The sequence below is a fragment of the Canis lupus genome, chromosome 16, assembly GCF_011100685.1.
Source record: "Canis lupus familiaris isolate Mischka breed German Shepherd chromosome 16, alternate assembly UU_Cfam_GSD_1.0, whole genome shotgun sequence".
Taxonomy (NCBI): Eukaryota; Metazoa; Chordata; class Mammalia; order Carnivora; family Canidae; genus Canis; species Canis lupus.
Window position 1 is genome coordinate 56071083 of NC_049237.1, and position 17790 is coordinate 56088872.

The 17790-nt window shown below is 42.6% G+C and overlaps 1 protein-coding gene across 1 annotated transcript in view; it reads right to left on the reverse strand.

Moving 5' to 3' along the window:
• Positions 1–17790, reverse strand: part of MCPH1 (microcephalin 1) — a 233188-nt gene that overhangs the window by 165503 nt on the left and 49895 nt on the right. Inside the window, 1 exon segment of the mRNA NM_001003366.1 lies at positions 11612–11721. Within this exon segment, the coding sequence (NP_001003366.1) occupies positions 11612–11721 (110 nt within the window).

Consider the following 17790-nt stretch of genomic DNA (forward strand, 5'->3'; position numbering starts at 1 on the left):
GTGGGGAATCTGTGAGTGGTCTGTATGGATTCAACAAGATGTCAGTTATGAGATCAATTTTACAAAAGCTTCCTCAAGACAGCAAGAAGGATACGTTTCAGGAGGAATTATGAAAAGACAGGACATAATATAATAATAAGCTATTATACAAGGCCTATCACAGAGAGAGAAAAAAACAATTGTTACATTTTTTTGACATTGCTGTTCAGTGACAAAGAAAACGTAGGGCTCTGTTCCTTAAAAAAAAAAAGGAAAAGCACTTGTCCAAATACAGCTACACAGCACCAAAGAGTACTCAAAGCAAACACAGAAAGGTAATCCAGTAAAATAATCTACCGAACAATAGGAAGCAAATCACAAATATAAAACACTGCATTTAATTTCGGCAAAAGCGTTTTCTGGAAGTTCCAAAGTAGTGAGTGGTGGAAGGAAATATAAGTATTTAGGAAACAGTCTGACTGGTGTTTGCTTTAGTATTATCAAGGGTAGGTCAAATTAAACAAACATACTCGTCTTATTAGTGACAAAAACACTTTAAAAGTCAAACATTTCTTTGAAATGGGTTTTGGGTTTAGGTACCATTTCATAAGTAAACAGTGAAACTACTTTTCCTAAAAAGGAAGTTAAATGAAATAATCAACACATTTGCCAAGATTATTGACTCTGTTCACTAGGAATACAGCTCACATATACACATGGGCACCACCAGAACCCAATGTTTACATGGATTTTTAATATGGTGAAAATAAAAAAAGAGCAAGTCAAATATGACAAGAGATAAATTCTGGAAAATGTCTTCAAATTGCTTCCTGGGGATATTCAATCCTCTAAATGCCTGGCAGCTGCATCATTTAAAGTGTCTTCAGAGAGACTCACTCTGGATCCAAGAGATTGCAGGGTTGCTTTTTTTTTTTTTTTTTTAAATAAGCAGCTCCCTAGATGCTCTGTACTGCTGATAACCTGTTTTTTTTTTTTTTTTTTTTTTTTTTAAGATTTTTATTTATTCATTTGAGAGAGAAAGAGAGAGAGAGAGAGCACAAGCAGAGGGAGAAGCAGACTCCTTGCTGAGCAGGGAGCCTGACGCAAGACTCGATCCCAGGACCCTGAGATCATGACCTGAGCTGAAGGCAGACGCTCAACCACTGAGCCGCCCAGGTGCCCCCAATATCCCCTTTTTAATGTGATGACAAATTCTATGCTCCAAGTGGGTTCACTGCAGAAAAATGGGACAATAAATAAATAAATAAATAAATAAATAAATAAATGAATGAATGAAAAATGGGACAAAACTCCTTAATTTTCTTTTATTAAACTTTTCATGACTTAACTGTCCTCCCTTACATCTTTTTTCCTTATGTGAAATTGGTTTCCCATAGGATCGTAGAGACTTCATATTTCTAAAAAGTATAACGCCTTTCTAAATATTCTCAAATAATATAATAATAATGGTCAATCAAGCATCAGTGTCAATTTTGAATACTTACATATTGGAAACGATTACTTTTTATAATAAATAAAAAACAATCATAGAGAAAATATACAACCAACTTATTCCTCAATACCTAATTCATTTTTTTTTTTTTTTAAGTAATGTGCATGCATCACCTTACTTCTTGGGAGGCTTTATCTAGCAAACTTAAAATCTAAAGTTAAAACTCCCATTGAATCTACACAGACACACATCACCCAGCTCTGAATGTGGAGAACTCCATGTGTTGAAATCCTAACCCCCCATGCAATGGCATTTGGAGGTGGATCCCTAGGGAGGTGACCAGGTCATGAGGGTGGAGCCCTCATGCGTGGGATTAGTGCCCGCACAAGAGTCCCCAGGGAGCTCCCTCGCCCCTTCAGCCACGGGAGGACCCAGAAGACAGCTGCCTCGGAACCAGGAGGCCGGCCCTCACTAGACACTGAATCTGCTGGACCTTGATCTCCGACGTCCTGCCTACAGAACTGTGAGAAATAAATGGCTGGTATTTATAAGCCACCCAGACTACGGTGTCCTGTTACAGCGGCCCGGACAGATGAGGATACCGCATGCCAGACCCTGTGTTTATGCAACCCGTTCTCCACTCAGCGGAGTGGCGTTCCATGGACAAACTCTCCTGGCCAGGGCGGGAGAGTAAATATGAGGGTGGACACCTTCTTGTTCTAAAAAAAGAAGTACTTAGAGAAGAACAGAGAGTGTCAGAAGGACAGCTTGCAGGGCCTCTCTGACTGCTAAACCTGGGACAGCACCCTCCTCCCAAAACAAATGACAGCAGTGAACCGTAATCTACTAAATAAGAATCTACGTGTCCACACGGTATGTGGTAGAGAAGGGGATCTGAAGGGCATACAGGAGGGCAGGGGAGTGGAGGGCTGGTCCTAGTCATAAACCGTCACCTGCAAACAGGGACAGTCTCTGAGCTTCTGAGCTCCTTTCTCATTAGCCACTCCAAATATAACCCTAAAATCACCAAATCTGGCCCTTAGGAAACAAATGGGAACAGATTTAGGGGGAACATAGGCAAATTCATGGGATTTCCAGGCTAGTGCTGTTATTCTGAATCAAACGCACATGCCTCTACCCTTGACCCATAGGGGTCACACCACACACTGCAACCCTACTCAAGTGTCTCCAATTCCTAATGTCCTAGGAATTTTGTTGCCTTTTGTTAAATCTTCACCCAAAAAGCTGGAATGACACATTAAGAAAACACCAAAAACAAAAAAAGAAAATAGCCACAACCTGCTCAATGTTGGGAATGATGTCAGTGCCTTTTATTAAATGAGCAGAATTAGATTATAGCCAGTGGATTTATTCAAAAGTAAAAAGCAGAAGATATTTATGCAGAAAAATAAAACCGCTTAACTTCAAAAAAAAAAAAAAAAGAAAGAAAGAAAAGAAAAAAGGTTTTCAAAATTGAATATCACTGATAATGAAGACCAGAATAAGGACCACTCCAGACTGAGCTACTGCATTTTGACAGCCATTCTGTATTATATTATGTCTTTACACAGACTCATCACTGATACATTAACTAAATCTTAACTCATGTCCAAAAGCCACAAAAGCATGTGCCAAAATCTATTTGAAATGCCTCATATTTTATTTTTTTAACAAAGTCCATAATAATGCCTCAGTGATTCTGCGTTGTGGTTTTGTGTGTCATGAGCCTAGTTAACTCCTTTCCTTCTCCATAATGCTGGGGGTTTTTTTTCTATTTTTTTTCTTTAAAAAAAAAAAACGCTCCTAAAGTATCCTGGATTAATATCCAATAATTTATAGCACTAAGATTATTTGGAAAGGAATACCTTAAAAAAAAAAATGAGTGAAAAGACTTGAATGGACCTTGTAAAAGGGACAGGAATAAATATCTTATCATTGGAGGGGATTATCGTTCCTCCGGGGAAGACAAGAAAAACCTGCTTGGGAAAGCCACCCACATTTACAATGACATCTAGCCTTTTGGACAAGTGGACACAGCTCTGCATTTCTCTGTGTATATGACCCATCCTATCTCGGGAGCATAACAGATGAGACAGCTTGTCCCTTGTTCACACATCTCTCTGATGTCAGTGGAAATAAGCCGTAAGATTTGCAGGCCTCCCCCTGCTTCCTTTCTTTGGTTCACTCTTTGGCTTCACCCTGAGGCTGCGGCACTTCCAGGAGATACATCCAGCCATAACAAAGCTCCGAGGAGCAGGGGAGCATTTCTTCCCAGGGCTATCTCGAGTGAGAAAACACTTTTTCCAGAAACCTCCCAATAAGACTTCCCTTGCATTTTATTGGGCAGAAGTGAGTCATATTCCCAAACTAATTACTGGTATGGGGAAGAGAATAACCATGATTAGCCTGGGCTAATCGTCTGAGCAGAGAATGGATGTGGGGGGCGAGCGGGGGGAGGTGGAGGCAGTGAGGTGGCTGGAAGAGGATTAACACGTATGCTCCAACAAACACTTCCCTTCACGCTGGCTGCCCAGCAAAGAGGAAACATTCTGACTAGGGAGACAGAGGACTGTGCATCTTTCACTGATGTGCAGTTTCCTTTACGAAGAATCCATTTGGTTGATTTTTTTTTTTTAAGGTAAAGATTGAGCTTTGCTACTTCAACAGATTATTTTGCTTGAATTTCCGCCTAACTCAAATAGATTAATTTGATTATTTCTAAACCAGGTTACTATGGTTTACTGTCAATTAGCTAACATCACCCAAATGGTATATTTAGCAAGCTTCCCTTAGAAACTAGCAGCTCTAATTACATCTGGAATGCCCGTCTCTCGTTTGCCTGGTACATCGGATACCTACCAGCAGATCATAAACACACTGCTCAGGTCCCTCCATGAAGGGCCTCGTAGACCTCGCCTGGTGGGGAAAGTAGTACACTGGCCTCTACCTTTACACGGCCAATGGTGACCATGGATGGCGCAGGAGAATATGATTCAGAGACATCCTGACTGTCCCTCATTTCCCCCACTTCCAATCCAAAACAAAGCACGCATTTTATAATGCACGCAAAATCGGTTATCCTGTATTGGACACAGAAAACACAGTAAAGAAAACTGATGCTCTTTGAAGATTCTTTTTGATGTCTTTTATATAAATATTTTTTTCTCATATAACAAGAAAAAAAATAACACTCTAATGGGAGTCGAAAGTATTGTTACACCATCAAGAGGCAGCTGGTTTTCAGATAGCTTCGCAAAGTAACATCTGCCAGGGGATGCAACACCTGTCATAACGAGCACATTCCCATCACCGCCAACTCTGGGGACACTTTGCCAAAAGTGATATATCAAAGCAATTTAAACACCTGTGTTAGAAATCTAGGGCACCTTCAATCTTTGTAAGCTCACCTATCAAATTATCTGCACTCCAACACCCTACACAGGAGATGAGGCCCTATCTGACTGCATACAGCAGGTCTGAACAATGGGTAATTATTTATGGGGACATTTATAAAGGGTGTCATCCTCGAGGAAGTGTGACAATTCCCCTAAGCGAGTAATCACAACATACTCGTGCTGAATTTTCAAGAAACAAAATAAATATCACCTGTCATCTGGATGACTCACTGCTATTTCAACTTGAAAGTTCTACTTAAAAACAAAACAACCCACAAGATTATATGCTCTCAGCCAAGTACACTATCTAGTGGCAAAGAGCCAAGGTCCTGGAATTACTGCTAATTATAAAAGTACATTCATAAAATATCGGAGTCTCCAGTAGAGCAGTGAAGTACTCACTCAGGGGCCTCTCAGAGGAGAGATGCTATTAGGGAAAATAATCTGTTTTTAACAAAAACTGGCTCAAACAGCCCATTTTCTTTATTCAAGAAGGCTTCTCTGTCCCTCCAGCTCTCTTCATCCCTGTCCCTAGACAGCCTCTCCTCCCTTCCCTCCATCCTCTATTGGTACTCTTCTCTCCCCTGCAAGCTTCCTTCTTGAGAGAAGCCAGACAATGAGCTAAATTCCAAATTTACTGCCTCCGCAAGAAAGGCACCATCAGAGCTCTCTAAAATGTTCTTTCTAGCACCTCCGTGTGATGGCAGTCTACACAGAGGGCACCGTGCTTAAGAATGGCAGCTCTCGGCAGTGACCATGAGCATGTTCCGTCGAGGCCCCACAGTCCCATGAGTGGATCTCGGTTACTTTCAGGGGGTTCTAATGAGAGTAGGAAAAAAAAAAAAAAGAGGTATTTGTGGGGAACCTTGAGGAAGCAAATCACCAACACCAATCACTGACTACAGAACCCATGCTTCCCACCCCCCCACCCCCGGGTGAAGGGATGGAATAATTCTGCATTAATGGCCCAAAGTGATGCAGCTCCATCTAACAGAGGTTCTCACAGAGTGGCTGGCCATCATTTCAGAGCCCTGTTGCAAGTTAAAAAAAAAAAAAAAAAAATGAACGCCCAAATCTCCTTCCCCCTGTGCCCAGAGATCCTGTCGCAGCCCGAGCATGATTATGGTCAATAAATCCAGGAAGAGACATCATTTGAAAGATCTTGAAACTTGGAAGGCCATTTTAATTCAAGACACACAGAGGGTAGGGAAGCAAGCAGAGCGAGTCTACTTTGAGTCATGGCTTTGGAACAAGGGCGGCCAAGACGTGGGCACAACTGTCACCCACATTTGTGTTGGAATAACTAGCTAATGTTTGTGGAGTGCCTCCATATATCAGATACCATCTGGAACAGTGCGCATTTCAACACATTTCCTTAGCATCTAACTTTTGAGATTGGCACTGTCGTCATGTCTGTTTTGTGTATGAGGAAGCAGAGACACAGAAATATTAAGTAACTAATTTAATGTGATAGAACCAATATGGAGCAGACAGGGGATCTGTCTCAGGAACCAATGCTTTTAGCTAAAACGTACTACAGTACAAAACCTTCCTGCTTTCACTGATGCAAGACCATTCTACAAGCTTAGGAGGGCTGTTTGGAAACAAATGAGGGACATTAAGGTGATTATGACATTGTGTGATGGTTAAAAGCACCAGAAATGCTATAGCATGTTCATTCAAAAAGCAGAAGGGGAATCAATGCAAATACTTACTGAACGCCTCTTTTGTATGTGGTACTCAGTATTATAAGATGCATAGGGTGCAATCTGTGTCTTAAAGGACTCATACCCTGGTAGAAATCTAGAGTAAGCAATGATTGGAACATATGCAAGCTATTATTCCTCATTTCCCCTCGAGTTAAAAAACTTATAGAAATTACAACGGTTGTTATCTGGTATGTAGGGTCTCTTCTTTCTTTCTCTTTCTTCTTCCTCTTTTTTATCCCCCCTAAATCACTGTCAAAATAAGCATACTTGTATATGATGAGGTACTATGGTCTTCATTTCCCCCTAAGCCTCCAGACTTATGAAAGCCAGCAAACACACTTCTGTGCTCAGAGCCACAGCTAGTCCTCTGATGGGACACCCTTGCATGGCAGAGGTGGCTCCCCAATGAAGTTTTAACATGCAGCCACTTGTGAAAAGCCATCCGGGTGATGATTTACCTTAAAAGAAAAGTTCTGCTGAGGATAATAACAGTTTGAACCATCACAATGACAAAAGTAGTAGAATGAACAAAAATACTTTGGAGAAAAGGAATTTTCATATACGTTTCCCATAGTACTAGCATTCATCTTCTATTTAGCTTCTTCAGATTCTATGTCTGACAGTATTAAGCAACCAACAGAAAACAGGTTAAAATTGGCCACGACATGTTATATTTCTCCCTCTGAATAGATGGGAGAAATGTGTCTCCTTGTCATTAATGTACATAAGATTATAGAGGTCATGAAATTGCTTAACTGGATTAGAAATAAAAGAGGTTCAACAACTTTAAAAACGTATATTTAACGTAATAAATCTAAAAAAGATAGTTTCCTATTGATTTACAAAGTGACTTTTCCCATTAAAAATGGGTCCTAAACCAAAAAACCTCCAATAGTAGTTGTTGTTCTGAGATTCTATAATTCTTTACTGAATTCTTTTTGCTTTCAGTATTTACTCTGTCTTTTGCAACTAGTGGCTTAAATGTTCATCTTCAAAATCCTTTCTGTTGACTTAGAAGGTCTTTCCTCAGAGGGTGTATCCTGTTTCCACTTAGGGTTTTTGGTTTCTTGGCTTTTAATAGCTGTTAAAATTTACCCATTATTTCCAGGAATAGTTCACAACAACCTCCCCACTGTGAATAATTGGTAAAGCTCACAAGACACAAGCAAACACCAGCTCTGGGAAGACACGGTTGAGCTGGGAAGACACGGTTGAGCTGCAAGACAGTGGGTTGCATAAGGGGACACCATCAGAGGTGAGCCAGCATCTGAAGACCATTGTCCCAGGGGATAGCTGGCCTCACAGAGTTAGAAGCCTGACCTCAATTCCTGCTAAGAAGATAAGTCAAAAAAATAACCAGGCATAGTAGAGGAACACACGACTGAAAACAAAGAGAAACAACAGATTACAAAGACAGAAACTGCATGGAGCTGGAAAATGGAGTTATCTGGTAGAGATTTCAAAATAATTATGTTTTATCGTGCTCAAAGAAATAGAGGGCAAGATTAATAATCTTCACAGAGAACTGGAAAAGATTAAAAAACAAGCAAATAGAATTATAAGAACTGAGAAGCACAATAAGTGGAATTTAAAAACTAAATATATAAGTTTACCATCAGAACAGATATATAAAGAGGAAAAGGTGGAATGGAAAAGAAATCCATAGAAAATATCCAGAATAAAATCAGAAGATACATAAGGACAGAAATATAGAAAAGCCATGAGGCAAGGGTGCATGGGTGGCTCAGCATCTGCCTCTTGGTTTCAGTTCAGTTCATGATCTCAGGGTCCTGAGATTGAGCCCCAAGTCAGGCTCCAAGCTGGGCATGGAGTGTGCTTGGGATTCTCTCTTTCCCTCTCCCTGCCCTTCCCAAACCCCACTTGCACACATACTCTCTATACAAAAAAATTATTAATTAATTAAAATAAAATAAAAATAGAAACAGGAAAGGACCTGAATAGACATTTCTTCTAAGAAGATATCCAGATGGCCATAGACACATGAAAAGGTGTTCAACATCACTGATAATCAAGGAAATGCAAGTTAAAACCATGATGAGAGGGGCATCTGCGTGGACTCAGTGGTGGAGTGTCTGCCTTTGGCTCAGGTCGTGATCCCAGGGTCCTGGGATCGAGTCCCACATCAGGCTCCTTACCGGGAGCCTGCTTCTCCTTCTGCCTGTGTCTATGCCTTGCTGTGTCTCTCGTGAATAAATAGAATAAAATCTTTTAAAAATAATAAATAAAACCACAATTAGCTATCACCTTACATCTGTAAGATGGCTAGACTCAAAAAGACAAGAAATAACAAGTGTTAGCAAAGATATAGAGAAAAAGAAACCCTCGTGCACTGTCAGTGGGAATGCAAATTGGTGCAGTCACTGTGGAAAACAGCATGTAGGTTCCTCAAAAGATTAAAAATAAAAATACCATATGATCCAGTAATTCCAGTACTGGGTATTGACCTGAAGAAAACAAAAACACTGACTCAAAAAGATACACACACACCCTTAGGTTTATTGTAGCATTATTTACAATAGCAAAGATATGGAAGCAGCCCAACTGCCAGTGATAGATGAATGTATAAAGAAGATAAGATAGATAGATATATGCAATGGAATACTACTCAGGCACAAAAAAGGATGAGATCTTGCCATCTGCAATGACATAGATGGAGCTAGAGGGTGTTATGCTAAGTGAAATAAGTCAAGCAGAGAGAGACCAATACCATGATTTTGCTCATAGGTAGAATCTAAAAAACAAAACTAATTGAACACATAAAAGTAGAAACAGACCCATAATGCAGAGAATGAACAAGGTGGTTGCCAAAGGGGAAGGGAGTGGAAGGATGGACAAAATGGGTTAAAGGGAGTGGGAAGTACAGGCTTCCTGTCATGGGATGAGTAAGCCATGAGGTTGAAAGGTACAGCACAGGGGACAGAGCCAACGTACTGAGGTAGCCTGTATGGTGACAGACGGTTGCTACATTCATGGTGAGCACAGCATGATGTATACAGTTGTCAAATCGCTATGTTTTACACCGGAAACTAATGTTTCAGAGAAATAAACACTGTGTGTCAACTATTCTTCAATTTAAAAACAAGGAAAATTTAAGTTTTAAAAAGAACACACACAAAAAAAATCTCCAAATCCAAAGTTAAACGACATATGAGCAAGTGATGTAACTACGTTTATTAAACTATTCTTGTTGCTTGAGCCTTCACGTGAAGGCGTGTATATATCCTTCTGTATTTCATTTTCCCTGTTAACCACTTAGGTTTCATTAATACCCATGACTGTGAGACTACCCCACACTCCCCACTTGTGTAGCACTGATCACTGGACGCATCCGATAATGCTGGGAAGGGTACAGGGGCTGTTTGCTCATGTTACGGGCCCTCTAAGGCGAGAGGCTTTGTAGGAACAAAGGCACAATCCTTTCCATGTAGGACACGTCCCCCTCCAGGTGCGTGTCGCTAACCCCCTGCTCTTCCACAGACCCAGTGCACAAAGCAAGGTGGTCATCAGGTGAACGCCAGGCAAGGTCAGATGTCTGAAATATTAACTTCCAAGTTAAACCACATGCTTTGTGATTAGACAGCGTCAAGCATTTTTATGGTTGATTACTGGTGATCAGTATTTACTGGGCAATTTTTTAAAATATAGGCATAATACCGAGAAAGAGATGAGTAGGTATGACTGTTTCCCTAAGAAAGTACCCACGGGAGGGTAAAACGTAGGTAAGTACTATCATAAAGCGTGCCGGTCTAAAGCAGAGGTGTAGGGACCGCCCCGGTGAGTCTCAAGAGGAAACAGCAGTGCATCAGCTGAATAAATGTCAAAAGGTGTTTGCTTCCTCCCAAAGGAAGAAGGCTAAGTGGCCATGCAGCAATTAGGAAGAAGACGACAAGGACCCAGGGCAACGAAACATAAACGCAGCCAGAGGGTCACTAGCTTTCTACGGAGGCGCAGTCGTGGGACCCACTGCGCTGGGGCAGGTACGAGAAGGCACAGGTAACAGGTGCAGGGACACTCGCTTACAGCCAGGGCGCCCGAAGCCAGGCGCCTGGTGTCCCTTACACGCTCACACGGGAGGGGGCTGCGACCATTTCCCTCCCTGCAAATCCGCTCCACTTGACATGTGATCCCTTCCATGTGGGGAGTCCTTTTTTTTTATTTTCCTGAGACAAACCAGACACGTCAGTAAAGAAATCAGAGTTCTACCACTTATAACAGACTTTCATGGAATCTGTCATTTTAACCATTGCCAGTGTAAGGAAGGTGTCACTGGTCCTCTTCCTCCTGTGGGGCCTGAAGACTAGGATGTCCTGGCGTCCTCCATGCGCTATCGTTGCTGCCTTTCAAATTGTTACTCGTTTATCAGGAGAGTTTTCCCATTGTGTGGAAACCAGGTTTCGTTATATTACGTTTTCCTGGCCTTGGCATAAACGAGGCATCAGATAAAGAGAGGCTGACTGAACGTAAGGCACGAAAGCGGATGTTTAAGAACCAGAAAGTTTTAGATCCCCCTTCTGGGACTCAGGTGAGCACACCAGGTGACGAGAAAGCCGCACAGCGGAGAGCAGGAGCTAGACGCTCCCAAAGCTGAAGCTCGAAGGCACGGGAACCTTTCACTCCGATGGCTTGAACTCAAACCTTCTTTAGCTCACAAATGAACAACGTCTGGGTGCTTCACCTCCTACCTAGTGAATGTTTATTCAGATTATAAAACAACAATTGTTGGCACAACCGACCCCCTCTGCTTGAGAGAAGCTGCCGGCATTTTTACAAGCAAGAAAATGCATTGGCAAAGTGGTGGCAAGGCTCGTCCTGCTAATACTAACTCTGTCCTGAATGCAACCAACGCTCTCAGCTTCACTGTTTTCCAACATTTCCAAATGAAATGTTGGAAAACAATGAACAACATTTCAGTTCAGTTTTCCAACATCCAACCATAATTAATTTTTTTGAATAGAATGCAAGTTGGGCAGACTAGTTTAAGTGACATTCACTCAGACTAGGGCATTATGATGTAGTAGATTGGAAAGTTTAAAATAATATTTTCATGCACCCACCTTTTGGCCTTTCCCTCTTTTCTTTGATTCCTCGTGAGGTCTGGTGAGGTCCTCACAGGCTCCCGTTGAGCCCCCCAAAACATTATGCCTGGTTGGTCCATTTTTAACACCTGAAACCCAAGAGATTTGAAGATTGGTTAGAACTTTACGTGGACTGAATACGAATGCAACTTAACAACATAAAAATTTAAAAATTAATTCATGCGTACTGGTAACATGAAAGCACTAGTCCTTTGAAATAAACAACACATACTTGCTCCGTGAAGTCTATTTAGAACTTTCGGTTTATTCCACTACAATCTCCCAAGCAAGCAATTCGCTTAACTCAAGGGTCAGAAACAATTTTGCCTGTCGGGTGACAATGTCCCAGTTTTACAGTATCCCATTCGTCCAGCGGATAACGCAAGAAAACGTAGGCCCATCCATACCTTACCAGCTATTCAAACTCCAACTTTTAAGTCTTTACATAATGATCAAAACTGAACTCAGAGAAAGCAGTTCTGTGATAAAGGAAGTAAGTAATCCTAGCATTTGGGTCAGATTTACTCTAGAAAACAGTCTTCGGTACAGTACACGGGCTTTAGGTTTCAATCTACAAATGAGAGATGATTCTACTCCCCACAAATTTCCGCCTTGGACAAACATCTTGCCACGAAGACACACAAACCAAAAAAAAAGACACTAATCAAGTGAAATGTGGTTCCATTAGACGCGGAAGTGTGGAAATCCCACGTAACCCATTATGAAGTGTGAAGTGTCTCCTTTGAATTGCTACATCTTTATACAGCGCTCCTTCTCTCTCTTTCTCCCGAGATAGTTTGCCTCGTATATGACTTAACTAGTATTCTGAAGGGAGACTAAAAATACCAGCCATCACTTATGTGGTCGCAACAGAATAATGCACAAAAGGCAAAGAGGGGGCTAAGGGGTACTCAGGTCCCAGGCACAGCAAAGGGATGGTCAGCCATCCTATACAACCCACCATCCACATCATCCAACCAGTCAGTCACTGATGCGCTTATCAACAATCAGAGGTTGCAAGATGCACACACACAGATCCTACTCTTACGGAGTTTACAACCAAGTAAGACAATGTAGACACTGACAGTGACCATAATACGAGGCAAAAATACACTACGTGCCCTCAGGAACTGAAGATCCTATCACATGGGAACCACTGCCTTGCGAAATACTTCAAATAAAATAGGATGCTCTAGTAAAACAGATGGGATTAACTTTAGAGGGTCTGACTTGAAAGTTTTAACTCTTCTTTCAAAAATAGGATTCCAGTTAAGTGGAAAAAAAAAAAAAGCACAACAGGTAAATAATTTTTTGAATTCAAACTAGTTGCTGTTATTTGCAGCTTAGACCCTAAAGATGTGTTAAGGCCGGGTTCTGGACGACGTTATACTCAATCCTAACACTAAAATCCCTTTTGGAGACAGGCAAACCAATCAACACATGCGGACCCCACTAGCCCCTCAACAATCTTTTATATCTGACGTATCTCCCACTTCTCTTCCAGCAAGCTAAACACAGACCTTACTGAGGAGATGGGTTAGTGGACCGTGTCTTCTTCGATTGATAGTCTAAGATACAGCTAAGCTAAATTTCTTTTACTCCTTTTGAAGGTAAGAGCATCTATCTATGCATTACTTTTCACAACATCCCACAATCACTGCTTGAAAATGCCGAGAACCTCTAATCTCTAGGGCAGGACATGGAGAGAGTGTTTTTTATCTTTAAGATCTAAGATGACAAGTAATTACAATATTAGAATGAATACAAATCGTACCCACTATTCATTTTTTCTTTTTCTTTTTAAGATTTTATTTATTTATTCACGAGAGACAGAGAGAGAGAGAGAGAGAGGCAGAGACACAGGCAGAAGGAGAAGCAGGCTCCATGCAGGGAGCCCGACATGGGACCTGCTCCCGGGTCTCCAGGGTTAGGCCCTGGGCTGAAGGCAGGCACTAAACTGCTGAGCCACCCAGGGATCCCCATTTTTTCTTTAAAAAAAAAAAAAAACTAAATGTTTACTCAAAGCAAGAGTATATAAAGAAAAGTCTATATAAGAAAAGAAGAGGGGGACGCCTGTGTGGCTCGGCAGTTGAGCCTCTGCTTTTGACTCAGGGCATGATCCCAGTTCAGGGATCGAGTCCCACATCAGGATCCCTGTGAGGAGTCTGCTTCTCCCTCTGCCTGTCTCTGCCTTTCTCTGTGTGTCTCTCATGAATAAATAAAATCATTAAAAAAAAAAAAAAAAAAAGAGGGCTACAAATATCATTTGGCATCCAATGCACTCCTGCTATTGCACCCTAAGTTCCCTGCCTGCTAGGGTGTCTGCGTCAAAAGACATTGTTACAGCCACATGCTTTGGTTCTAGACGAGAACAATAGTTTTGTGAGGCATTTTGTAAACAAACATCTAAAAGATGTATTATGACCTTTTAAAACTTAAGACTAATGTCGCTAGTGACATTCTTCACACATAATGTGATCACAAGATGACATGCATCGATCTTCCTCAACTTAGGACTAGGTTACATGCAGATAAATGTATTCGTGATAAGTTGAAAACATCGGCCGTTAAAATGCACTTAATGCACCTAACCTGGGGAGCATCTCGGCGCAGCCCGGCCGACCTTAACCACGCTCGGAACACGCACAAGAGGCCACGTTTGGCCAACCGAAGTTCTCTTGTGAGTTGGGCGCACAGCCTGTTTTATAAAAAGTATTGAGCATCCCGTGTAATTTAATGAATAGTGCACTGGAAGTGACAAACAGAATGGTCGTATGAGGAGAGGAGGGCTGGCAGTGTGCGGGCCATGGACCGCCTGACTGCGCGCTGGCCTGGGGGCTACGGCTCACTGCGGCCCCGCAGCACAGGACAGTAGAGAAATCGTGGCCTAGTTGCTTGGTACAGGAGTAATTCACACTTTCTCTTAAAAAGAATATGCAAAATATTGACTGAATACCTATGACCTAAATGGACTTTAGTTCTTATTAAATATATAGGAAATATTTTTTTAAATATTTAAACCCTAACCCTATTTATATATATTTATATATATATAATATATATATGTATTTTATTTATTTATTTATTTATTTATTTATTTATTTATTTATTTATTTAACAAAGAGAAAGAGAGAGAGAGACCACAAGCCAGGGGAGCAGCAGCAGAGGGAGGGAGTAGCAGGCGCCCCACTGAGCAGGGAGCCCGATGTGAGGCTCGATCCCAGGACTCTGAGATCATGACCTGAGCTGAAGGCAGATGCTTAACTGACTGAGCCACCCAGGTGCCCCTATACATGAAATATTTTAGATTAATTCCATTTAAAAAATGGTATACCTCCTTCTGATTCAATGAGATGTATCACATGCATCAATAAGATCATCAAACTTTCTCATATGGTTGCAAAATCAATCGGAAGTTATAAAAGCAATCTCTACCGTGGGATTATGAATCATGCAGAAATATACAAAAATGCACCTTTTACTATTACTATTGCATTTCTGCCTCTAAGCCCCATAGTGAGCCATAGTAATCCTTCTCTAAGCAGACAGTACTATCCGCCGTGCATGTTCCTGCAAAGCCAGGAGGAAGCCTCATAATCCTTCCTAACACAGAGCTACGGGCGGTGACCACCCCAAGTCGGTCAAACGCTACGTGTTCTATCACAGGGATGAATGCACTAAGAACATCATACTACGAAGGCTGTCACGAAACTGAAAATACGTACTTGAGCACAGACTATGTAATACGAGTATGGGCGCCAGTTCACCTCCATCCTAAACACCCACTGCGCGAGAGGCCAGCCAACAGGCTAGGAACTACCACACTCAAGAGACAGCTCTTAGAAATTCCTGGCCCGTTGTTATTAGACGTTTTTCTAACTGGCGAAATGGATCAAAGAAATGAGCTACACTTGGTGACGTCATCAGTTTGTTAATCAACATAACGGATGTCAGAAATGTTTGCCCACTTAAATTCATGGCTTCCAGAGAACTGGACTGGCTGTTACAGGGGATCCCTCTACCCCGACGTGAGCTGCAGCTGTATCCCTGAGGGTAAATGGCCCTATGAGAAGCTGCAGGGTCAAAATCAGGTGGCCTGATGGTGACAAGGTTACAGAAACACAACCCTAGGATTTTGTCTGTGGCTACTACACCGGACACCGGACAAGGTATGGAGAGTTCACCCGAAGGACAAGACCTGGGACTTCAGCATACAGGTCTATATTGTGGACAGGTCTCCATCTGCTTGCCCGTAAATATTTGATGTCTGTGTCTGAGACTAGAAGAGTGCTCACCTTCATCATCCTCTAATAACTGACAACTACTACCTGTGAAAAAGAACCTAAGAGTTGGACACAATCTGCTTAGATATGGCACGTGTCTATTCGGACGTGTAAATTTTATGAAGCACAGCCAAGAAGAAGGTTGTCTGTTAAACCGATGGACAAGAGTGGGGGTGTGGGTATGAAGAGGATTTCCTCCTGCTTTTGCCAGTGGCCACGTAGCACGACTGCAACCACCTCAGCCACCCGAGTCGCTGAGAAACAAGGAGGAGCCAACTATGCGCTGATTCGGCACGACCAGTCAGCTTTGGTCTACTTGGCAACTAAAACCAGTCTCAGGAAGCTCGTCTGCAGATCGAAGGCGAGCGGTGCCATGGGTGGTGGAAAGTCATCTCAACAGATGAGTCACATCAGGCGGCTTTATGCACTTTTCGTCCTGTGGCGTCAGGAGCGAGATGCCCACTCCCAGGCAGACCCGGTGCGGGCGTATCTGCTGCACTCAAGCTACGGTTCCGGGTTTCCCAGGCCTCGATGCAAGAACGTCCACTCAACTGCACAACAGAGGAGGCTCACGGGCGGGGATTTACCTGAGCACACAGAGAGCCACCTATCAGGTGAAGAGTCTGACCGATTTCCATAAACGCCTTCCGTGCACTGAACATGCTCCGTGAAAGCCGTCAGCTAACGGGCTGGTATCCATATCCGGCGGGACCTGGCTGCGTGAAAAGCCGTTTTCAAAAGGGAAACATAAAATCCTATTGTGTGTCTGCCTCAGTGAATTTTGGCAATCAATTTTGATGACGGGAACACTCGATCTGAACCCCAATTAAGTAAAAAGGTATTCCTCCCCCGAAAATAGAATTCTGTTCTTCTCATGAGACTTGTATCACAAAAACACTGCATTCAATTTTATCTGAGTTGTGTCATAAAAACTTTTGTAGGAATGTCTTTTTGTTTTTTTCTCACCCGAAGGACAAGACCTGGGACTTATTTTGCCTTCTGGTTTACAAAGCCTGAAATAGTTATTATCTGATTCATTAGAGAAAACAATTCATTGACCCCTGAAGTGGATTATATTTTTAAAAAATGAAGTTAGATCTATCACTCTATTGATACCAATATGGAACTATCTGACATTTGAGAAAAGCAAATCTTAAGGGGGCGCCTGGGTGGTGTGGTCAGTGAAGCGTCCGACTCTTGGTCTCAGGGTTGTGAGATCGAGCCCTGTGTCGGGCTCCATGCTCAGCTTAAGATTCTCTCTCTCTCCCTCTCCCCCTGCCCCTAACCCCTGACTCATGTGCTCTTTCTCCCTCAAATAAATAAATAAGGAGACCTTAATAAGGTAATATAATCCTGTATATGCAAGCTCCAAGCGGCCCCGAGTGCTGGCTGCCTCTCTAACTCCTTTCTTGCCAGCCCCCCCTCAGCCCGCTGGCACGCAGCCTCACAGGCTCTGTGCAGGTCCTGCCAACATCTCTCCCTGAGGCCGCGTGCACCGGCGGCTTCCGCAGGCTGAAACGTGAGCGCAGCAGGCCCAGCGCTACGTGCCCTTGGATGCCAGGCCTGCCGCCGTGCCCGCGGTCGCCCACTGCGCCTTCCTCGTGCAGCACGACCTCTGTGCACGGCGCACACTGTTCCCTCCTGGGCCGTCCCCTGGCAAGCCGGCCGGCGGGTGCCCGGAGGAGCCACGGGGGGACACGAGCAAGCAGGACGACGGGGAAGTTTACTCTGTACCAGCTTCTGTTACAGCGAATGTATAGTATTTGCATATGGTTTCTAACATGAGAGAAGTTTAAGAAGAAAACAATTTACCAGTTAATGCAATCTCAGAGATTATTTTTTAAAAAGACAAAATTACGGGGTTCTCCCTCTAAT